Source organism: Geotrypetes seraphini, chromosome 2 (assembly GCF_902459505.1).
Source record: "Geotrypetes seraphini chromosome 2, aGeoSer1.1, whole genome shotgun sequence".
Classification (NCBI taxonomy): domain Eukaryota; kingdom Metazoa; phylum Chordata; class Amphibia; order Gymnophiona; family Dermophiidae; genus Geotrypetes; species Geotrypetes seraphini.
The window spans coordinates 499873911-499899007 of NC_047085.1; the positions used below are offsets into that span (position 1 = coordinate 499873911).

General features: G+C 45.9%; 1 protein-coding gene across 3 annotated transcripts in view; it reads right to left on the reverse strand.

The window, feature by feature from the left end:
* Positions 1-25097, reverse strand: part of KCNH2 (potassium voltage-gated channel subfamily H member 2) — an 809359-nt gene that overhangs the window by 23206 nt on the left and 761056 nt on the right. For all 3 annotated transcript variants that reach the window (XM_033932079.1, XM_033932078.1, XM_033932080.1), the window contains one exon: positions 1355-1548. In XM_033932079.1, coding sequence (XP_033787970.1) covers positions 1355-1548 — 194 coding nt within the window. The remainder of the gene's footprint in view (positions 1-1354; positions 1549-25097) is intronic.

The following is a 25097-nucleotide window of genomic DNA, read 5'->3' on the forward strand; positions in this document are numbered from 1 at the left end:
TGTGGTCGCTCCCATGTCCCTTTGTGAGGTTTTGCAGCACATGCGTGGCTGGGGACACACTTTTGCTTTAACCCAGCTCTAACCGGGACTTTTGATCTTGAACCTAAGCCACCTGGGATCCCACATCCCTAGGGGAACTAGAGGAGGCTAAGTCTGTGGCTCCTGCCCCCCGCCCTCCTTCACATGGGCTGTATTGCATGAATACAGAGGTTAATGTGTACTGGGCTGGTTCTCCTGTGAGCACTGTGCATGCAGGCAGGCCTACACAGAGATAGAGAGTAGAGAATGACACGAGGACAAATTTTTCCCCCGTCCCCGCGGGAACTCATTTTCCTGTTCTTGCAAGCTCCATCCTCATCTGCACAAGTCTCAAACACTTTAAAATCATAAGTGTTCGAGGCTTATGCGGTTCCCCTTAACTGTATCCACGACATCATGGTTGTCTGTCTTGCCTGTTTAGATTGTAAGCTCTTTCGAGCAGGGACTGTTTTCTTGTTCTTTGTGACTCTGTGCAGCATTGTGTATGTCTGGTAGCGCTATAGAAGTAATTAATAGTAGTAGTAGTGTGAAGAATTTAAGTCTGTGGGAAGCATAGCTGAGATTGTGATGTCATAATGCCTCATTCCACCAATAAGAGCCAACCTCATCAGTGATGTCACAATGGCTTCATCATCCTGTACTCCCCTCTGCCCACCAACCCAACCAGCTGATTAACCGTTCCCCTTAACTGTATCCATTACATCGTGTTTGTCTGTCTTGTCTGTTTAGATTATAAGCTCTTTTGAGCTGGGACTCGTGACTTTGTATAGTGCTGCGTATGTCTGGTAGCGCTATAGAAATAATTAATAGTAGTAGATATATTATTTTATTTCCCAGTAGGTAAAAATGTAGTAGTAGTAGTAGTGTGAAGAGTTTCAGTCTTTGGGAAGCAGAGCTGAGATTGTGATGTCATAATGCCTCATTCCACCAATAAGAGACAACCTCATCAGTGATGTCACAATGGCTCGATTGTCCTGTACTCCCCTCTGCCCTCCAACCCAGCCAGCAGATTAACCGTTCTCCTTAACTGTATCCATGACATCCTGTTTGTCTGTCTTGTCTGTTTAGATTGTAAGCTCTTTTGAGCAGGGACCGTCTTCTTTGTGACTCTGTACAGCGCTGCGCACGTCTGGTAGCGCTATAGAAATAATTCATAGTAGTAGTAATAGTAGTTAAAGAAGAGCTTACAGGAATGGGGTAAGGACAAGGACAAAACTCACAGGGGACGGGATGGGCAAATTGAGTTCCTGCAGAGACGGGGACAAATTTGTCCCCATGTCATTCTCTAACAGAGAGTCAAAACCAGGGCACTCACATCGCGAAGGTTGAAGGTGATCTCCAGGCTGGACCAGAAGTAGTCCGAGAACTCAGGGTACATGTCCAGCACCTCCAGGAGGTCCTCGCGGTGGATCTTATGTAGGTCGCAGTAGGTAAGGGCCCGCACATCGGCATTGGACTTCCCAGGCCGGGCATACAAGTTCAGAGGCTCCCCAAAAATGTCATTCTTTCCTATAAAGGTTTATACCGGGGAAAAAGGAGAAAAGGGAGGGTGAGACCAGGGAGCACAGTGCAAAATGCATCACCACTAACAGGAATGGTAAGCCCAGGATGGCTTCACACAGGTTCTCTGGGATGCACAGCCACCCTGTACAGAAAACACCATCGTGTATGATTGTAATATATATATCTTTTAAGCTAGTGGCGTAGCAATGGGTGGGCCCTTGCCCACCCACATTGGGCTCAGGCCCACCCAGAGGCAGCACATCTATGAAGTAGCTGGTAGGGATCCCCAAGCTCTACCACCTAAAATCTCTCAAAACCTCTCCTCTGTGTACCTTTAAAGGGCCAATCTTCGCTGGCAGCAAGCAGCGTGACTTCTATACGCTGCTCATGTCATCTTCCTTCTGATACAACTTCCTGTTTCCACAGAGGCAGTCAGAAGGAAGGCTATGGGGCCAAAGCTAGTCGCACGCATCAGTCATGCTAAACTAAACTAAACTAAACTAAACCTTAAGTTTATATACCGCATCATCTCCACAGGAGTGGAGCTCGACACGGTTTACAAAGCTAAAAATATAGGAAGAGAGAGGGGAAAGATTTACAAGGGGATATATAAAGAGGGGGTGAAACAGAGGAAGAGATGTTATATGTTAGAGAAAAGCCAGGTTTTCAGTTGTTTTCGGAATAGTTGGAGGGAGTCCAGGTTCCGCAGCGGGATAGTGAGATCGTTCCAAAGGCCCCTGCTGGTGAAGATTGGCTCTTCGAAAGGTAGACGGAGGCAGCGGGGGAGGGGGAGGGGATGTACCAGATCACCTTGTTTGGGTGACAGAGAGAGAGAGATGGGATCTTCTGCACACCCAACTGGGGTCCAGACCGGCTCAAAATTAAGTGTCTGGATATGTTCCTGATTCACACCAGTTCACGGTCTCATCTATGCCTGATCTAGATTTCCACAGCAATTCATAAATTATCATGGGTCAAAAAAAGTGTGGCTTGTTGTAGGCGTGTCTGCCCAGGCAGGTTTCCGCCCACATGCGCATCTGAAAAACCCTTACTGCCTGCCTTCTTGCAGGTGTCAAAGGCTCTTGCTCTAACCTGGCGGTAAGAAGTTCCATGCGCCTTTACTGCAGCACGTCAGTGCATGGTGGGTACAACGCTGACAACACACCTCTTCCTCTTACCACAGCTGTGGTAAGCCTTACCACCTGAATTGCCATGCAATAAACCTTTTTTTATTTTACCACAGCGGCAAGAGCAGCACGCCTGTGGTATTGTTTGCCTCTAAGTTTACTCAGCTTGGAATCAATCTGGAATGCAGTGGCATAGTAACGTGTTCACGGCGGGTGCTGACACCTTTCCTCCTCTCTGCCCCCCCCCATGTATCTCCTTAAATGTTCCCTGGAGCAAGCTGCATCTTCCGCTTGCTGCTCACGCTGGCCTCAGCTCCCTTCTGACGTCAATTCCTGGTCATGGGACGTCAGAAGGGAGCTGTGGCCGGTGCAAGCAGCAAACATTTCAAGAGGTACATGGGTGTGTGTGTGTGCTCAAGCAGTGGAAAGAGTGGGGGGCACTCAAGCGGCAGGAAAGAGTGGGTGAGGGGTGCACAGTGCAGCAAAGCAAGGTGCCACCACCCGGGATGCTAACCTCTCTCGCTAGGCCACTGCTGGGATGTTGTGCAAAATAGATAAATGGAATGAGAGCCATTTTTTATACTTTTGTGGCATACACAATTAAGAAAGAACACTTATTACCAAGGAACAAAAAATAAAACAAAATTTCGTTACATGGTGTTATTCAAACATGACATTTCTTCTTTAAGGTGTGATTCGCAATAGAGAATGACATGGTGACAAAATTCATCACCGTTCCCGTCCCCGCGGATAACCGCAGGAAACCATCTTCATGTCATTCTTTAAGGAAAGAGGGAAGAATCAGAGTATGAATGGCCACAACCACTGACCCGCAAGCTTTGCTTTGAAGAATACTGGTGTAGAAGGACTGAGGTTGAAATAGACACTAGAAAATGACATGGGATTATTTCCCGCGGTTATCCGCGGGGACGGGAATGGTGATGAATTTTGTCACCGTGTCATTCTCTAATTCGCAAAGTTATAATATATCCAATTGGATGAATTTTTGCAGCTAAAATGTGGGATCTTATGCCATTTGGAAAGTGCAAATACACCCACTGTCTTTGGATAGTCCTCTTTTCAATTTCATGATAATGGCCAGTTTTCTTACTGTAAAAAGGGCATACAGTAATGAAGATGGAGAATCTAGTTTTATTCCAGGAATAATGCAGGTATCAGAACTCAATAATGAAAGAGTGATGTCCACTGCTGGCGGCAGCCATGTTTGTAGCAAGGTAACCAGTTGGCCGCAAGTCATCAGTGACTAGGTAAGCATGTTCTGCTTTCATTCCTTTGCATCTATGGATCTGTAGTTCCAGGTTATATAAAGCAGTACTCCATGGCAAGGATTTCAGCAGAAATCTACAGAAAGAAAACCCAGTGTTCCATGACACATATTCCGCCAGCTATCTACGGAAGGAAACAGAGAAAAACGAAGGCAGATAAAGACCATACGGCCTATCCAGTCTGTCATCTACGTTACGTTAGTGACGTTTATTCCGCCATTACCTTGCGGTTCAAGGCGGATTACATAGGAGGTTATCTGGGCATTTCCATAAGAGTTATATAGTTGAGCAGGTTACTTCTGGGGATTGAAATGTTTCCTGCGGAGTTAGTTTGTCTTGATGGATTTCTTGACTAGCAGGGTTTTTATTTCTTTTCTGAAAGTTTTGTAGTCTGGTGTCGTGATCAGTAGATTGGAGAGTTGGTGGTCAAGTTTCGCTGCCTGCGTGGCCAGTAGGCCATCATACGTTTTCTTGCGTTTGACGCCTCTGATTGGGGGATGTGTGAATGGTGTCTGTGTTTTCTTTTGTCTAGTTGTGGTATTTCGGATAAGGCGGTTGTTCAAGTAGGCTGGGCTGTCTCCATTCATGGTTTTAAAAAGTAGACATTAAAATTTGAAAAGTATTCTTGCTTGTATTGGGAGCCAGTGTGAGTCGAGGTATGCGGCAGTGATGTGGTTGTATTTCTTCAGAAAAATAGATCAGTCTCAGGGCTGTGTTTTGTACTGTTTGTAGCTGTTTTATCATGACTGCGGGGCTGGGGAGATAGAGGATGTTGCAGTAGTCTAGAAGGCCTAGGACTAGGGATTGGACCATGAGCTGGAATTGTTTTCTGTGGAAGAATTTTCGGATTTGCCTTAAGCTTCGCATGACCGCAAATGATTTCTGTATTGTTTTGTTGATTTGAGGTTGCATGGTGCAGCATCTGTCTATCATCACTCCCCGAAGTCTTAGGGTGGATTGAATGGGGTATGTGCTTGAGTTTATTACTTTGTTTGTTATGGTTGGGGTTTTGTTTTTTTTTGAGAAGAATAAATTTTGTTTTGTCCGGGTTCAGTTTTAGCTTGTGTTCTTTCATCCATGTAGCCACTGTTTCTAGTGTTCTGTGGAGGGTGTTGGTTGATCAAAAGGGTGTTGGTTGATCTATTATCCCTTCCTCTCCCTTAGAATTCCTATTTACTTGTCTCAAGCTTTCTTGAGTTCAGATGCATTTTTCGTCTTCACCACCTGCACCGGGTGGTCATTCCACGCATTCACCACCATTTCCGTGGAAAAGCATTTTCTGCGGTTACTTTGGAGTGTATTCTCTTTTACCTTCATCCTATGCCACCCCCCCCACCCCGATTACAGCATTTCCTTTTAACTGAAATAGACTCGCCTCATAGGTATTTAAATGTCTTTATCGTATCTTCCCCCTCTACCGCCTTTTCTCCAAAGTATTCAGCGCATATTTTTGGAAGGAAATCTTGGAAGTCCCCGATTACAAGTTTCAAGTTTTATTTAAAATTTGATGAATCGTTTAATCTTACTTCTAAGCGCTACACAAAAAAAATAAAAAGTTTAAAAACAGTCAGGGAAGTACAATATATGAGACATGGACTTAACATACCAATACTTACATTGCCAATGGGAAGGGAGGTAAGAAATACAAATAGGAAATAGGAAAGAAAGAAATAGGGGTAAAACATAAGGTAGGGATTTGAGAAAGGAAAAGAAGAGAGAGAGAAAAACAAAGAGGGTTATGAAATAGAGTTAAAATCAGAAAGCAGCCTATCCTTGTTTAAAGAGTCAGAAATCAAAGACGTCCTTAAAAAGTATCATACTGAGTCGTGAACAATCGGCGATAGCCCTCAGAGAAGAAAGTAGTAATATATATCCCTATTCCACACCATCTACCCCAGTTTACTCTCATGTCCTTCCAGCTTGTGCTAAGGATCAGTCTACTCCAGCACAGACCCCGCTAATATTCTCTTCTCTTCAATGATGTGACAATTCAGCTCGACCTCTGCTCTTTCTCACCGCTTTCCCAGATGGAGCAGAATCAGGCCATGGCACATGGCATATTATCCCCCTAGCAGAGCGATCCTTATTACCACTAGGTGGCAGCATAAATGCATAATTAACATTAAGTGCTGTCACACTCTTCACAGCGCTACCCGATAATATCCGCCTAATTATTATTTTGATTTAGCTCACAACTTTCTCAGTAGCAGCTCCTAAGAACAGCCATACTGGGTCAGACCAATGGTTCATCTAGTCCAGTCTCCTGTTTCCAACAGTGGCCAATCCAATTCAAGGTACCTTGCAGAAACCCAAATAGTAGCAACATTCCATGGTACCATGGCCATTGTCATGTTTTGTCATACACTATTCTACCAAACTCTGTCATACTGTTCACCATTCTTGTCCTACTACACTATACTACCCGCCCTGTTTACCACAATATTCCATGTTTTCAACATTTTTGCCAAGTCGTGTAATACTTTGTAATACTTAAAACCTTGGAGGAGGAGTGTTTGGCGTGGTGGTTGAAGCTACAGCCTCAGCACCCTGGGGTTGGGGGGTTCAAACCCCGCGCTGCTCCTTGTGACCCTGGGCAAGTCACTTAATCCTCCATAGCCCCAGGTACTAGATAGATTGTGAGCCCACCGGGACAGAGAGGGAAAATGCTTGAGTACCTGATTGTAAAACCGCTTAGAAAACCTTGATAGGCGGTATATAAAATCCTAATAAACTTAAAACTTAAAATAATTTGTTCCGAAAACATGCTTGCAATCCAAAACACTCGTATATCAAAGCGAATTTCCCCATAAGGAATAATGGAAACTCCACAACCCAAAAACTTTAATACAAAATACTGTATGTACTCGTATTGTAAGACGTTGCTTGTATATCAAGTTAAAATTTAATAAAATGTTTTGCTTGTCTTGCAAAACACTTGCATACCAAGTTACTTGCAATGCAGGGTTTTACTGTACAGTACGCCCCCGAAATTCGCGGGGGTTCCGTTCCAGGAACCCCCACGAAAAAGGCAGAGGAGGCAGGAGAGGGCAGCTGGAGCGCCGGCGAGTGAAGAAAATCACTCGCGGTCTGCTCCGACCGCCTCTTCCTGTAGTAAAGTCGGGCTACGCCAATCAGGAGCTGCTTTGACATGCAGCTCCTGATTGGTGTAGCCCGACTTTACTACAGGATGAAGCGGTCGGAGCAGACCGCGAATGAGCGAGTCTGGAATTCACCAACCGCGAATTTGCAGGGAAACACTGTACTATGTTTGCCGTGCTGTTTTGCCAAACTATGCTCACCATACCACGTTTTGTCATTGTTTTTTTGTTGTAAATTGTCACCATTCTTTAATTACAATACAAATTAAAAATTTTTTAAATATATATGTATAAATAAATCTAAAGCTAAATATATTTGTGAAGTGCTCAGACCCGCAACCAATAATACCAAGTGATAAAACACTTGCACTGATTGCCTTTAAGATCATCACAGCCTTCACTGTCTTGACCGCCCAGATAATATGAAACTTAACACATTATCTATCAAACATAAATCACATTATCACTTATCTGAGTCTCCTTGGTGGTCTTGTTTCTTCTACTGTGGCAGCCTGTGCAAGCCTATAAAGTGCTAATGATGTCTGTATACTGTCCCTATGTGGTCGGCCCTCCGCCATGCTTTTATCATGCTGTGGCAGAGTGGTTAGAGCTGCAGCCCCACACCCTGAAATTGTGGGTTCAAGTCCGTGCTGCTCTTTGTGATCCCCCATTGCCACAGGTATATTAGATAGATTGTGAGCCCACCAGGATAGACAGGGAAAAATGCTTAAGTACCGGAATAAATTCATGTAAACCATTCTGAGCTCCTCTGGGAGAACAATATAGAAAACTGAATAAATAAATAAATAAATAAAATACTGATCCAGGGCAAGCATGCTTTTTTGGGGGGGCAGTGGCGTACCTAGCATATGTGACACCCGGGGCCCATCATTTTTTGACACCCCCATCTGTACGAAAAACATGATTTTTAGTAACAAGCCACATGTCACACATGAATATCTAGGAAAAGGCAGCATCTTACATACTGCAGTGAGCAGTACAACATCAATAAACCCATGGTAAAACTAAATAAGCCAGACTAGTACAGATCAATCCTACACAGTCAATCCTAACAGAAAACCATGTCTTTCGAACACACAGAAGACAGAAAACACCTTCACCTAGTATGGAATATGTCATCACAAACTAACCCCTCCCCCTTTTACAAAACTGTAGTGTGGATTTTAGCCTTGGTGTTAACAGCTCTGACGCTCATAGAATTCTGAGCATCAGAGCTGCTACCACAACGGCTGGCGCTAAAAAACGCTCCACAGTTTTGTAAAAGGGGGGATAAAATAGAAATACATAGACAAAGGTTAAATTGAACTAGTAAGAAGCTGGACTCTGCATACAATGCAACACCACAGAAACAGTGACACATGTCTCCTAAAGCAATAAATAAATAGAAAATTTTTGTTCTACCTTTGTCTTCTCTGGTTTCTGCTTTCCTCATCTTCTTGTTATTCTCTTCCTTCCATCCACTGTCTGCTGTCTCTCTGCCCTTATATGGCATCTTCTCTCCTTCTATGCCCCTTCCAGAACTGTATGCCTCCCCCTTCCATCTCTCCTTTCACCTCCTTTGGTCTGGCATCTCTCTCCTCTCCTACACCTCTCTTCTGTAATCCCTTTCTTCCCTCATTTTCCTTTTTTAATTTATTTTCTGCATCCATCTAGATTACGTTCTTACTACCCTCTCATCAATTTCCTTTTTTACTGTCTACCTTCAGCTCGCCACCTCTTTCCCTCACCCCCTCCAATATTTCCCTAACTCAATCCTTTTCCCCCCATCATGTGCCCTCCTTTTATTTATCCCCTCCTTTCATTATGTGCCCTCTTTCTCTACCCCTTCCATCTAGCTAAAGAAGCACTGCCTGGGCTTTGCAGTCCCCAGTTATGTCTCTAGCAGGATATATATTTCAAATCTGATATATTCTAATGACAAAATATAAATAAGATGATTTTTTTCTACCTTTTCACTCTTTTCCTTCCAGCGTCTGCCTTGTCTCTTCAATCCAGCATCTGCCCGTTCCATCCACTGTCTGTCCCTTCCAGAAACTGTCTGTCTCCCCCTGTCATGTCTCCTCTAGACCCTCCCCCTTTGGTCTGGCATCCATCATCTTCCCTCTGTTCCCTCATGGTCTGACATCTTTCTCCTTTCATCTCTCTTTCCCTCCCCCCTGTGGTTTTTAACATCTCTCTCTTCTCATTTCCTCCGCTCAGATCTGATATCTCTGTCTCCTTTCCCGTTCTCTGGCATCTCTCTCTCTCTTCCCTTTCCTTCTCTGGTCTTCCTTCTTTATTTTCTGCCTCCGTCTAAATTAAATTATTTCTTACTATGCAGTCCTTAGTTTCCCTCTTTTCACTGTGTCTACTCACAGCATGCCACCCCTTTCCTTCACCCCTCCACTATCTCACTAACTCTGTATTTTTCCCCCCATCCAGCATATGGATGGAGGGAACTTAAGGGAGAGAGAGAAAGGGGCAGATGATGGAAGTGGGGAGAACTGAAGGTGGCAGATGATGGAAGTGGGGAGAATTTGTGCCATCAGTGTCAGGCGCATGTGGGAGAGCAGCAGCAGCAGCAGCAGTGAGGGACCCTCACCTCCTCACCAGTGTTGCTGCTTTCCCACATGCTGGATGGGGGTCATATGCTGGATGGGGGGAAGAAGATAGAGTTAGTGAGATAGTGGAGGGGTGCAGGAAAGGGGCAGCAAGCTGTGAGTAGACACAGTGAAAAGAAGGAAACAGGACTGAATAGTAAGAAAGAATTTAGACAGAGGCAGAAAATAAATTAAGAAGGAAGAACAGGAGGAAGGGAGCGGAGAGAGTGATGCCTGAGTGGGAGGAGGGGGAGGGGGAAGAGGAGGAGACAGATACCAGACCTGGGAGGAGGAAAAGAGGAAGGAGACAGATACCAGATCTGAGGGAAGAAAAGGGGAGAGATATGCTAAAATCTGCTGGGAGGGAGGCGAGAAAGAGGCAGAGAAGGGTGGGGGGGGGGGGTTGTAAGCAGATTAGAAAGACTAGAGAGAGAAAGGCCTGGCCTAAAGTGGAAAGACAGGAGGCAGATGCAGGACTATGGGAGGTTCAAACAGAGGGGGAGAGACTCTGGGGAAGAACAGGGAGATTTAAGATTATAACAGAGGAGGGCGAGAGAGGGAGACCTGGAACAAAGGTACAAATGAGAACCGACACTGGATCTGGGGAGGGTAACAGAGGGAAATGAGAGAGAGACCTGGACCCAAAGGAAATGGAGCTAGATTGTGAAAGAAATGTTGGATGCGAAAGAAAGAAAGATTGGATGCACAGTCAGAAGGAAGTGCAGCCAGAGACTCATGAAATCACCAGACAACAAAGGTAGGAAAAATGATTTTATTTTAAATTTAGTGATCAAAATGTGTCCGTTTTGAGAATTTATATCTGCCGTCTATATTTTACATTATATTTGTCTATTTTTCTAGTTACTGAAGTGACATTGCATATTTTAAAGTAATCTGCCTTGATATCTTTGAAATAAACCCGAAACTCGTAAATGATAATTAACATTTTCTCTGTGTATAGTGTGCTTTGTGTTTTATTTTAAATTTTATGTTTACCATTATGAATTAATAAGATATTGTGTGTACATGAAAAATGAATGGATGAAATTGGGGGCGGGGCTAGGGCGGGATTGGGGGCAGGGCTGAAATTAATAGATGTCCTGTTTTGATGAAAAAAATAAATGGCCACATTATCCCTGCCCAACAAGAAAAGGCAGTGGGGGTCAGGACTGGAATTAGGGTGTTACAGGGCAGGGATGGGTGGAACTAGGTGGGCCTAGGGGGGCAAGTCTAGGGGTCCTGATTTTCTGACTGGTCACACACTCCCTAACACAGCGTCTGTGACATGAACTGGAGCCTTTACAGGTCTTTTCTAAGTGACCGATATCCTCTCTGCCCATATTACTTGCCTTGTCTCCTCCTTTTCCTTAGCCCGTCTCCAAAGTCAAAGGCATCACCCAAGAGAGGTTTCTCTGAGACAGGCAGCCTGTGACTATAATATACGGCAGGAGTTAGGTACTGGGAGAAACAGCGATAAATCTTTCCAGTCCCATCAACGGCAACACGAGCTGAACTGTTACACATGTTATTGAGAGTCAGCAGGCTTAAAAGAGCAGCTGAGAAGTGTGGCACGCACGAGCTGCAGGAATCGAGGGGAAAGCTGCATTGATCATATTTCTACGCTGAAGACAGGTCCTTGAACAAGCAGTCAAACGGAACAGCAAAATTTTGTCAATTTTATGGGCTCTGAAATGGCTTTGGACAGCCCTGATTGTGAAGCTCTCTGGAATATCCCCTTGTTCATCATGCGATGGCGATGTCATCAAACCATTCTAGAAAGATTCTGAATGCGAGGTCGTTTGTCTTGCAGACAGTTTTAGCATTAGCAAAGGTTCAGGCATGGCTGTGTTCCTCCCATTGCTTTTTTTCATGGTCACGGACACGATGTCTGTCACGCGACAAACCATAGCTGATAAAAGAGAAGGAATGTGACAGATGCCTGCTTTCCACATGGAGGATATGTATGATGCTGATGATATCCTTCAGAAAACACATATGAGAACGCAAACAGGTTGACTGAATTGGCTCTATAGTTTGCACTGAAAGTGAGCACTGGCAAAGTAAATTTGATGAAAATAAATCAGAAGCAAATAACCTTCTCACTGTAGACAACATCACGGAAGTGACCTCACTGGCCTTGCTATTAAGTTTGCAACAGATGAAGGCAGTGAGAGAAAAAAAATCACCTCAAGAAAAAGTAAAGCCAAATGGTCCGAATGCCAAAGCAAGTGGGAAGCTCGACATTCTTTGATTGTGGTGCTCCGTGGCTCAGAGTGCTGGAAACTCACAAGAAGATTAGTTCACAAGGTAGAGCTCTTCCAACATATGGAAGAGTCTAGGAATCTCAAACCAAGAGCTGTCTCAGAGAACAAACGCAAAACCGATGGTCTGCGAATGCGCTGGCCCTCCGTGCCCGGCAGCAAGAAACAAAACTTTTTTTAACTTTAGGAAACACTTTTTTTGCGAGCCTGTGGTTTTAACCCGCGGGTTAAAACCACGGGCTTGCACTGCGGGGAAGGGCAGAAAAGTCGGTGAGAATCACGCAGGATAATCGGGGCAGAGCAGGGCGGCAAAAGAGGAGAATCGCGGTAGAGAGTCGGGGCAGAGCAAGGCGGCAGGAGAATCGCGGCAAAGAGTCGGGGCAGAGAGCAGGAGATTCGGGGCAGAGCAGGGCAGCAGGAGAATCGCGGCAGAGAGTCAGGGCAGAGAGCAGGAGATGCAGTCGGAAAGGACGTGAGCGACTGGTACCTAGCAGTCGCTTGTTTCTTGATTGGCCAGTCGGTGTTCCAGTTTTGGGTTTAGTGAATCACTGCCTGCCTACTTTGCATGCCGTTTCCCCTCATTTGCATGCGTGGATCGGATCGGATCGGAAGATGATTGGCCACGAGGTTAGTGAATCAGGTCGGAGGAAAATCGGGTCACAAACCGATCAGTACACGATCGGTTTGCTTAATCAGTCTAGCCCTTAGTAACCAGTAAGACAACTGAATGACTCAGTTAGAATACACAGTTGGAAAAAAATCAAGAAAACAAAGCAGTATGGTAAGTTTTACTTGTAATGAGGTCCTCCGCCATACCCACGAGGGATGCAGTTTTGCCTCAGAACACTCAGAAGACCCACAGGGAGGGCTTGGATAGCAGGAAAAACCCAGGGCAGATCGCTAACCCTAGGACAAGCAGGATGAGTCAGCCACATATGGGTGTTGTCCCAACACCTCCCAATTTGCGGATAAGCTCTCCAATAGCTCAGAGAGATTTTTTTTTTTTCTGAGCACGTGCAGTGCCCGGGCCCCACTGGGCATGCTCGAGCCCTACTCATTTCCCCCTGCTTCCCCCTAATCCCCAGTCTTTAGTTTCCGCCCGTTCCCATCGGTCGGATTTTTCTACAGCTCTCCATTAACAACTTTTCTACTCATCAACTTGAAGATGCCTGAATCATCTAAAGAAACAACTGGGATGCAGGAGGAGGATGAACACAATGGATCCTCATGAATTGTGCGCCCACTGATTGGATCCGGCGCTCGAGGTTTCCGTGTGGCTTGCATTGTGCGCACATGTCACCACGTGCACGCAAGCTAAGGAAGAGGGCACTGAGAGACTTCATGAAGAGAAGTGAGGCCCGAGAATCTTCCTCCAGCAGACATCCTCATCGGAGCGTAGCAGCGGGGGATCTACAGACGAATCCGGTGAGGAGAATCCAGGACATCCTGGCTCAGTCAACCCCCCCGGCTGCAACTTGCCCGGTCGAGAAATCTCTCCCGGAGGTCCTGCATGCTGTCACTAGCCGCCAGCCCCTGCAGGAAGCCGATAGAAGTTTCACCAGACCGAGAGATCTCTCCAGGAGTTCCTGCATGTTGCTGCTTACAGCCAGGCATGAAGAGAAGTGAGGCCCAAGAATCTTCCTCCAGCAGCCATCCTCATCAGAATGCAGCAGAGGGGGATCCACAAGCTACAGTGGCAAGGAGCCTCCAGGATGCCCTGGCTCAGCTAATCCCCCCGCCTGCACTTGGCCCGGTAGAGAAATATCTCCCAGAGTCCCTGCATGTTGCCGCTTAGAACCAGCCTCTGCAGGGCAGCCGATAGGAGTCTCGCCAGACCGAGAGATCTCTCCAGGAATCCCTGCATGTTGCCACCTACAGCCATCCTCTGCAGGGCAGCTGATAGGAGTCTTGCATGCCGCTGCGTAAATCCACAGCCTCTGCAAGCAACAGATCGGGGCTTTCACCCTCCAGACGGCATGCTGCCTCTTACAGCCAGCCTCTGCAGGGAGCCGATTGGGGTTCAAAGGTAAGTCCTATCTGCTTGTTTTTGGGAAAACCTCTGATAATCTGTTGCAGCCCCGAGGGCTCTGCCCCACCCTCCTCCCAATCTGAATTTAAGGAGAAAGAATCTCCCATGCTTCTTTCCCTTGGAGGGGACCTGCAGACCTCTCCCCCCAGTAGGAGACATGCTGCCCCAGAGTTCAGCTTATAAAGGACATGCTGAAAAAAAAAACAAAAAAAACCTCGATGTTTCTTTCCCTCTTGGGGTCCTGCAGAGTCTACAATTCACACCTTTCCCACCCTGCCCCCCTCCCCCTCTCATGTTGGGAACGAGGAGTCTGCCTTTCTCAGCAGGGTGCTGATATTTTCAGAGATGCGGCATGTCAGACCATGCCTCTCCAAAGGTAGGGGTTTGAAACTCCTCAGTCTAAAAAGCTATTTGCTCTTCATAAAACCTAGGCAGAGTGCTTTTCCAGCTAGCATGAGGGACTCTGTACTATTCATGATTTCTATAGCACTGAAAGGCATATGCAGCGCTGTACAGTTTAATATACAATAGGCAGTACAGCAGCAGAAGCCCACTCAAGAGGCATTATCACTCCTCTTTCTCTGCCTCCAGGCACAGTGGGAAACGCAGCCAGGAGCACTGGCACAGATGAAGGGGTGCATCCTGCCCCTTCTCTGCAGGCTCTCCCCCCCTCTCAAGAAGGACAGAGAAGGGCGGTGGGGTACATGGAGCCACCCAACCAGTCAAGTGGAGCAGCACATGAACCTGCGAACCACCAGGGGTGGGACCAGCAGCCACAGTTAATCCTCCTGCTGACCCACTCCTATCTCAGCGGGCTACATTCCCCAGTATGTCCCCCTTTAGAGGGAGCCACGCACAACAACATGGCGTGGTTCAGTGGCATGCCATGCACCCAAGCAACGGAGGAACAAGCTACACACCAGCCTCCAGCCACGCCCCGAGTCACCACCCACAAAAATAAATAAATATTTACTAAAAAAAAAAAAACACCTCACAAACGAGGACTCACCCCAAGTCCCTCCAGAAACTCACAGCCTTTCTCAAGATCCACGTGGGTGGACAACAAGTACCCAAGACAGAGTACTACAAGGACTGAACTACCAGTACCAGTACTTCACGCAGGCAGTGGCGATTCCAGTCCACAAGAACCTCCTGGACTGCAGAGACAAGATTTGGCTGACTCCCTCCTCAGGGCAACCAACATCAAGGAGACTGGGATTGAAGTACCAGTTCTTTCCAGCCCAGGGATTCGACAACCCGCAGCAGCCATACATGGACATTGCGGTAGCTTAAGAGAAACAGGGCAGCACGACCCCCCCCAACCCCCGTCAGTGAAGGACCTGAAAAACCCTGGTTTCCACGGGGAAAAAGACCTTCGAGGGCGCAATGCTGAGCGCACGAATTGCTGCGCTCCAGTTCCAGATGCGGCTTTATCAGGAGGCCAGTGAGAGGAAATAAATAAATAAAATAAAACAAAGACTCCAGCTCACAACTGAGCCAGTCCACACTGGCAGCAGTCTGTGCCCCAGCGCTCGCAACAGTAACATAACTGCTACACAAACAAGCACCGCCCGAGGGGCAGGGGTATCCAAGGGCAGCCCTCTCCCCAAGACAAAAACAGAACCTTGATCACCCTCCGGCCCAGCATGACCAGATTGTCTGCGAAGGCTTGGTCCAGGATCACCATCGACCAGTGGGCCCTCAGCATCATCAAGCAGGGATTCCGAATTCGTCTCCACTCCCGCCCCTCCCCCCCCCGAGTGGGCGGGGCACTCTCCATCTGACGACCCAACTTTCCTGCAGCAAGGAGAGGACCTGCTTCGGCAGAATCAATAGAGGCGGTGACGAACAGAGGAGATCACCAAGGGGTTTCTACTCCAGGTACCACCGCGTCACCATGGACAAGGACAACGCTCGTTCCTGGATCTCTGTAAGCTCAACAGATGCACAAGGTCCAGACGCACTCTCTGGGTACAGTCTTGGCCCTGTTACAGCCCGAGTATTGGCTAGTATCCCATGCACCCAGCCCACAGGAGGCATCGTCGCTTCTAAAGCCAAGACAGATGCCTCCAGTACAAGGTCCTGCCTCTTGGACTCTCAACGGCTCCAAGAGCGTTCACAAAGTGCGTGGCAATGGCACATCCTCGCCTTCAAGGGGTGCGCGTCCTATCTTATCTCGACAGCTGGCAGCCCCGTCAACCACCATAACCCTCCTCCAAGAACTGGGGTTCCTCATCAACTACATGAAATCCCACCTGATACCCACCCAGGGGATATCGTTCATCTGGGCAGTCATCAACACCACGCAGACCAAGGCCGTCCTACGGGACTACCAGATCGACGCCATGACATCCCTGGCCCAGTGCATCCCTGCCAGCAGCTCATCGTCAGCACGCTCCGGTCTTTGTTGTGCAGCACACCAGACTACTCATGTGATCCCTGAAAGGGCACCTCAGACGTCACTGGGACCAGTGTACCCAACCTCTGACTACCCACCTACTGGAGCTCAGGGCCTTAGGGAATGCCCTCGAAACCTTCAAAGAGACAGGGCAGTCCTCACCCAAACAGAAAACCAGGTGGCCTTGCACTATATCAACAAACAGGGAGGGACAGAGTCGACCTCGCTATGCAAGGAAGCTTGCCACATGTGGGAGTTCTCCAACTCCATTCAATGCCCCATCCAGGCAACTTACCTCCTGTGGGAGCAGAACGACCTGGCAGAAAGACTCAGCCACCAGCTGGATCCCGATGAGTGGTGTCTCAACCCAGCGGCGATGAAGAAGATCTTCAGCACCTGGGGCACACCGAGCATCGACCTGTTTGCAACCGAACCGAACTCAAAATACTCGACCTTCTGTGCAAAGAGATCAACCCATCGCCGTCTCAGCCCTGACGGTCTGTCTGTGAGTTGGAACACCCTAAGTCCTGCAGAAGATTCTTCAGGACAGAGCAACGGTGATCATGATTGCCCTGTTCGGGCTCCTGCAACCATGGTTCCCATTCCGGCAAGGGTTAGCGGTTCACCCACCTCTCCCCGCTCCCGATCAGTGCAGTTCTCATTACACAACGCGGGAACCTTACCCTCCACCACGAGCTGCGTTCCTTAGCCCTGACCGCATGGATGATGAGAGGATGAACCTACCACAAGACGTGGAGCACACTCTTATGGCAGCCAGAAGACCTTCAACCAGAAAATGCTATGGGTTGAAAGGGAGAAGGTCCCGCTAACAGTGCACAGACACGCAGCGAGACCCCTACAACTGCCCCATACCGGACATCCTGCAGTACATACTGAGCTTATCTCAGGGGGACCTAAAACCCACTTCTATCAAGGTCCACCTAAGTGCAATCACGGCATACCACGCTGGCCTAGACAGCAAACCAGTGTCGAGGCATCCAGTAATCACAAAATTTCATGAAGGGACTGTCCAATCTGCACCCACCGGCCAGACCACCACTGCCCGGATGGGACCTCAACTTGGTGCCGCATCATCTGACCTCGACCCCTTCAAACCTTTGGGGGAGGCAGATCCCGTATTCCTGGCTGGGAAAACCCTGACCATCGTGTCTACTGACACACTCCCTCATGAGAACAGGGTGGTACCCAGAACCCACCCCCGATTCTTGCCGAAGGTGGCTTCAGCGTGCCTCCCGGCACTATACATCTCCCCACAGGGAGGCACACTGCCACCTCAGCAACACCTCCTGGACTGTGTGCGTGCCCTGACTATGCAGCAGATTAGACAAGCCTCAATTGTTCGCCTCCTACGACCAAAACAGACCAGGACTTCCGGCCACCAAACGCAGGCGCTCGCGCTGGATATAAGAGTGCATCCCCTTCACCTATAGAAAAGCGCAGCATCAACCGCAGGTGGGAGCCAACGCCCACCAGCGCAGAACCATAGCCAACACAACGGCACTTCTGCACCACACACCAATAGGGGACATCTGCGATGCAGCCACTTGGTCCTCCATGCACACCTTCACCAAGCACTACTGCCTCGACATAGCATTCCACGCTCCAAATACATTCGGCCGAGCAGTCTTGGAAGTGGCTCTTCCCTCCCGGGAGGGACAGCAACCACTAGCACAGCCTTGACAAACACTGATCAAGTAGGGGGTTATAAATATCGACTAACACTGTTCAAGTAGGGTGTTATAGATATTGATTAAGTAGGTCTTCCAGCATTCCTTCCTAGACTGAATGTGGAATAGGCAAGTATGAATTCTCACATACAAGTACGATTTGTCACTGTTGACCAGTTGGTTTCTCACTGTTCATTGATTGTCATTGACCAATTTCACTGTTCTGTGAGTTAAGTAGGTCTTCCAGCAATCCTGTCTAGTCTGAATGTGGAATAGGCAAGTATGAATTCTCATATGCAAGTACGAATTGTCACTATTGACCAGTTATGAATTGTCACCGTTGACCAGTTGGTTTTCTCACTGTTCATTGATTGTCATTGACCAGTTTTCGCTGTTCTGTGAGTTAAGTAGGTCTTCCAGCACTCCTGTCTAGACTGAATGTGGAATAGGCAAGTATGAATTCTCACATGCAAGTACGAATGGTCACTGTTGACCAGTTGGTTTCTCACTGTTCATTGATTGTCATTGACCAGTTCATTGTTCTGTGAGTATTATTGCTCAGTTAACACAGCACTTTATCTAAAACCTTGTTTCCACAACTTTACCTGCTTTGCCTGATTACCCTGCCCGGCTCGGCCTCCACAGCCAGGCGAGGGATGCACAAAGCGCTAAGGCACAGGTCCAGTCGGTACATCCCTCGGCTAGGGAGTCACCCATATGTGGCTGACTCATCCTGCTTGTCCTAGGAGAAAGTGTAGTTACTTACCTGTAACGTAGGTTCTCCGTGGACAGCAGGATAGTCAGCCACACAACCCACCTGCCTCCCCATACAGCCGACCCGGCCACAGCTAGGAACATCCTGGGGATTAGGGGGAAGCAGGGGGAAATGGGTAGGGCTCGGGCATGCCCAGTGGGGCCCGGGCACTGCACGTGCTCAGAAAAAAAAAAAAAAATCTCTCTGAGCTATTGGAGAGCTTATCCGCAAATTGGGAGGTGTTAGGACAACACCCATATGTGGCTGACTATCCTGCTGTCCACGGAGAACCTACGTTACAGGTAAGTAACTACACTTTTTACTTGTAATGAGGTCCTCCGCCATATCCACGAGGGATGCAGTTTTGCCTCAGAACACTCAGAAGACCCACAGGGAGGGCTTGGATAACAGGAAAAACCCAGGGCAGATCCTTAACCCAAGGTACCCCTCCCCTACATCTTGTGAAATTCCTTAGGATGTCCACCAGGGGGAGCACAAGGACGAGGAGGCTCAGTTCCCTTGGCTGAAAAGACAGTATGTGATTCCCCCTCAGGAAAGGGAAAGGGTGGGGGAAAGCCCAGCAGCCTCCCAATAACCCAAAGAGAGTTTAAAGGAAATCCTAATCCCTAGGAAGAGGGTGGGCTGGAGCTGGCTCTTGAGGAGATGGATTGTAGCTTCTGCTTATCTTTTACCTCATTTCGTGCTATATAGCCCTACAAGGATAACCAGAAATTGTAATTTATTTGCATACCCAAGGATCACTGGCTGTAAATACAAGTCCTTTTTGGATAGGACTTTCATGTTTCAAGCATGTAAACAACAGTCTTGGTTAGGTAACTACATCGATGGAGCCAGGCTGATCTACGGCGCCTTTCGGAAAGAAATGATAACTGTATTGTTTGATAGATTTATCTCTTAAACGGAAGTCACACTAAATTTAATAATCTTATTCTGTCTTTTCTTGAGTAATATGTTGTACTTTTATTATTTGCATTTTGTAATTCGTTGATTGTCCAGCTTTCTTCATTGTCTGCCTAGAAGTCGTCTGATCATGGTGGTATAGAAGAATAAAGTTATGTTATGTTATATGTTATATAGAAGCCCCACCTCAGGGGGAATCAGGCAATGGACTGCAACCTGATTAGGAGAACCTGAGAAGAGGACAAAAGCAGGTAAAGACAGCTGTGGGTGGCCATGGTTAATCAGAGATTACTGTGAGTGGGAGGAGGGCTACCAGATATCCGGGGGTCCGGATGGCTTTTCCAAAACCTGGCACTTTGTCCGGGTTTTAAAAAGCTTCAAACAAATCGCAGATGCCCTCCTGCCCGATGAGAGCAGGCAGCGGGGGAAAGGGGGCAGAGCTGGGGCTAGGTTGGGATTGGGGGCGAGACTGGAGCGTAACAGGGCAGGGATGGGTAGAACTGGGCAGGCTTGTCGGCGGGTTTAGGGGTCCGGATATTCCACTTGAAAAATCTGGTCACCCTACTCAAGCCCCCTTGGAACTTTGGAAAGGGGTTTTTTTTTTGTTTGCTTACTGTTGTTGGTGTCTGAGAACTTCTGACTGATTGTTCACACTTCTATTGCTGAGAAACTTATTTTTGCATCCAGCAACTGAACCACCAGGCTCTGCGGATTACAAAGACTTGGGGAATTACTGTTATTCTGAGGATTATAATTGTTTTGTTGAACCGGTGGACTTAAAGGAGAAAGACCTGGAACAGCTCATTTCAAAGCCCTGAACTGGGTCACAAGGCTTTCTGGATTACAAAAGGTTTTCTTTTCAGGACTACAAAGTCTCCCTTTTTGGTTCAAAGTTTCTATCATCGATGATAGAATCTTCTTTGAACCAATAATTCTCAGATCTTGAGTTGGTTTCTGAGACCCTTCTCCTCTCTATTTGAAGATAATGGCTTGTTGCTCTTCATAGAGTCTGTTTATTTGTGTAATTTATAGAGATTCTAGTTCCATCTAGTGGTGACAGTGGATTATATCTCCTTCCCTGACATCAGAAAGAGGGAGGGATTACCCTATGGATCCACGTCGTACGCATGAAGACCATACAGAGGCCGGACTGTGACACGTGGGTATGCCCATTTGCTCAAGAGTTTCTGAACTGAAAACAGGAATTGGCTAGATCCCATTTACTGGATGTTTCAAATTTTGACAATTAATTTTGAGATTCCTTTACAAGTTTATTAGAATTTGATGGATCGCTTAATCGGTTTGCTAAGCGAAGTACAAAATTATTAAAAGAAAAGTGTGAATTACAAAAAGGACAAACCAAATGACAAAATTCTTAGAGACAAGACAAACTTGAGTTGGGAGGAAGGGGGGGGGAAAGTTACAATTCTATTTAGAAGAAAAACAAAAAAGGAAAAGAACAAAAGGAAATGGGATAGTTAAAATTTAAAAATATTAAGCAAATTTAAAGTTCAAGTATAAGCATCTTTAAAAAGATAAGATTTTAACAATTTTTTTAAGAAGGAGAGGTCTTTTTCATTTTTAATATAAAGTGGTAATGAATTCCACCATTGGGGGCCCATTACAGAGAACATATCGGATCTTCTCGTGCCTACTATTTTTAAAGAGGGTATAGATAAGAGGTTTTGGAAGGATGACCTGAGTGGACGTATTGTCTTATGGGGTATTAACATTCTGGCTATGAATTGAGGTTCATTATAGGTTAGGGTTTTAAATATTAGCAGCATGAGCTTAAAAAGGATGCGATGATTGATAGGGAGCCAGTGAGAATCGATCAATAATGGTGTGACTTGGTCATATTTCTTAGCGTTATATATTAGTTTAATAGCTGTATTTTGGATAAGTTGAAATCTTCTTTTTTCTTTTTGGGAGATGTTAAGTAGTAGTGAGTTGCAGTAATCCATTTTAGCTATAATCAGTGAATGTATCAGAATATTAATCGATTTGGGCTCAAGAAATTTGGCGATTGATCGTATTAAATGCAATTTATAAAAACATATTTTGACTGTATTATTGATATGTTCGTGAAACAGTAGTTTATCATCAATTATGACCCCAAGAATTTTTAAGGTGGAAACGGACTCTAGTGAGATGTTATTTAGGACAAATGGGGTCTTCAAGCTTATGTCTTTTTTCCAAGTAAAGATTATGGATTTTGTTTTATTTATGTTTATAAGTTAACACCAAATGCCTCTGAAGAAATGCAAGCTGAAACATGGCTCATTGGGCAGGCAGGGATGGACTGACAGAGATCTGGGTCCCTAGGCAATATAGCTTCTGGGCCCTCCTTTCTTCCCTTGGGCCAGACCCTATGTAACCCCGCCCCAGGCAATAAGGCTATTGGCCCCACCCTCCAGACCTGGCCCCATCCTTAGGCAATAAGACTCCAGACTTCTGGTCCCCCACTCCTATCTGTTTCTCCAGTGGCAATGGCAGAGCTTTAATCTAGCTGCCCCCATGCCTGCAATAAATTACCCGAGTTTGTCCGTCAAGCCCCTTCCCTTCCCTTGTTTAAAAGCAGACTGAAAACCCACCTTTTTGATATAGCTTTCAGTCCTTAACCCTACTCCTCTGCCCTCTAACCCAGCCCGCTGATTAACCGTTCCCCTTAACTGTATCCATGACATCCTGTTCGTCTTTGGGAAGCAGAGCTGAGATTATGATGTCATAATGTCTCATTCCACCAATAAGAGCCAACTTCATCAGTGATGTCACAATGGCTTCATTGTCTTGTACTCCCCTCTGCCCTCCAACCCAGCCCGTTGATTAACCGTTCCCCTTAACTGTATCCATGACATCCTGTTCGTCTTTGGGAAGCAGAGCTGAGATTATGATGTCATAATGCCTCATTCCACCAATAAGAGCCAACCTCATCAGTGATGTCACAATGGCTTCATTGCCCTGTACTCCCCTCTGCCCTCCAACCCAGCCCGTTGATTAACCGTTCCCCTTAACTGTATCCATGACATCCTGTTTGTCTGTCTTGCCTGTTTAGATTGTAAGCTCTTTTGAGCAGGGACTGTTTTCTTACTCTTTGTGACTCTGTGCAGTGCTGCGTGTGTCTGGTAGCGCTATAGAAATAATTAATATTAGTAGTAGCTTTCCACCGGCTGTCTGCTGTATCCCGCCCTTGCCCATATAAGAAATTACGTCGGAAGAGGGCACGATGAGTAGAGAATAGGCCGCGAGCTCGGTGGCAGACAGCTGTTGGGAAGCACTGGGCCCCCCAACTGCTCTGGGCCCTCGGGCACTGCCTAGCTGCCTATGTGATCAGTCTATCCCTGCAAGCAGGTGCCTTTTGTATCAGCAAATAAATTATGCATGCACCTTATTAAATACTTATACTGTTCTGTTTTCTTGATTTTTTTCCAACTCTATTTTCTGACTGTGAACTGTATGATTTAGAGCAAACAAAACAAAATACTGCAGACTTTGTACACGATGCAGGCAGACTTTATTTATGACGAATAAAACATTTAAAAACCTTTTACCAGGCAAGGGACCCAACACGGTCCGTGTTTCGTATAATCTTCATCAGGGGTCCTAATAAGTACAAGTACAATATTAAAACCAAGATAGTTAAAAAGATAATTTTAAAGAATAATAATAATAATAATAATAATAATCAATTAAATATTAAGATGATTCAAATTTTCCAATACAGGGGTAGAGGTGTGGAAAGTAAAAAATAAAACACAAAAAAATAAGAATAAAAATAAAAATAAAGAATAATTAATAAATAAATAAATAGAAGGAACTTTTTTCATTTTTTCCCTTCAAGTTCCTTCTATTTATTTATTTATTAATTATTCTTTATTTTTATTTTTATTCTTATTTTTTTGTGTTTTATTTTTTACTTTCCACACCTCTGCCCCTGTATTGGAAAATTTGAATCATCTTAATATTTAATTGATTATTATTATTATTATTATTATTCTTTAAAATTATCTTTTTAACTATCTTGGTTTTAATATTGTACTTGTACTTATTAGGACCCCTGATGAAGATTATACGAAACACGGACCGTGTTGGGTCCCTTGCCTGGTAAAAGGTTTTTAAATGTTTTATTCGTCATAAATAAAGTCTGCCTGCATCGTGTACAAAGTCTGCAGTATTTTGTTTTGTTTGCTCTGGATTGTTTTTCACTGCAGACAGTTGGACCATTGTTTCTTTACTTCGATTGGGCTAACTGTATGATTTAGTCATTAGTTTTCACAGAATGATTAACAAGGAAACTGAAATATAGATCAGAAAGAACAAAAATGCATCTCATAAGAGATATGGAGTAATTTACAATCCTTGCTGCTGTGTGTGTGTGTATGTCAGGGGTGGGCAACTCCAGTCCTTGAGGGCCGGAATCCAGTTGGGTTTTCAGGATTTCCCCAATGAATATGCATTGAAAGCAGTGCATGCAAATAGATCTCATGCATATTCATTGGGAAATCCTGAAAACCCAACTGGAGTCTGGCCCTCGAGGACAGAAGTTGCCCACCCCTGGTGTATGTGGTTGCAAACGATAGTTTTTAGAGTGGGGGAAAGTGTATATTGAAGGAATGATAGAAATATGTACGTATATATATCATAATTTATTATAATTTGATTAATTACTTCAATACAATGTTAATAGGAGGGGGAAGGGAAGTGGGGGGGCATAGGAGGGTTGATATGGGTCATATGGAAATATATTTTGGAGGAATGATAGAAATATGTATGAAAATATCAAAATTGTGAATCCATTTGAAATGAAAATCTATTTGTATTATATTATATTTATTTATTTCCTTCAATAAAATGTTATAAATTAGAGTGGGGGAAGTTTGAGGGGTTGAGAGAGCAGAGAACTGGGAGAGACAGTTTGAAAGAAGAAATTTACTAAGACGGCAATTTTATAACCTGGCACTTACAATTAGGGGACAGAGGGCAACTGGTAAGAGCCCATTCTCTAAAAGAATGTAGATGCCTACCTTCCTTCATAGAATATTAGTCTCATTGGGCATATACACATCTAATACATAGGTGCGAGCACTTACACAGGCCACGGATCTGGTATAAGTGTTAGCAACTGGGTGCTGGAGTATTCTAAGCTCGAGTCCTGCCCATGCTCTGCTCTACCCATGTAAGCAGTGGCGTAATAAGATGGGAGGAGGGCAGTCTAGCCCGGGCGCCATCTTGGTGAAGGCGCAGGCAACTGTTCCCCACTCTGCCTCCACACTGCTGCACATGCATGCCGCTTCCCTTCCCCCGTACCTCTAGTCTCTGTAATGTTCCCGGCGCGAGCAGCCACCCCCAAGCTGCTGTCACGCCAGTGTCAGCTCCTTCTCTGACGTCACTTC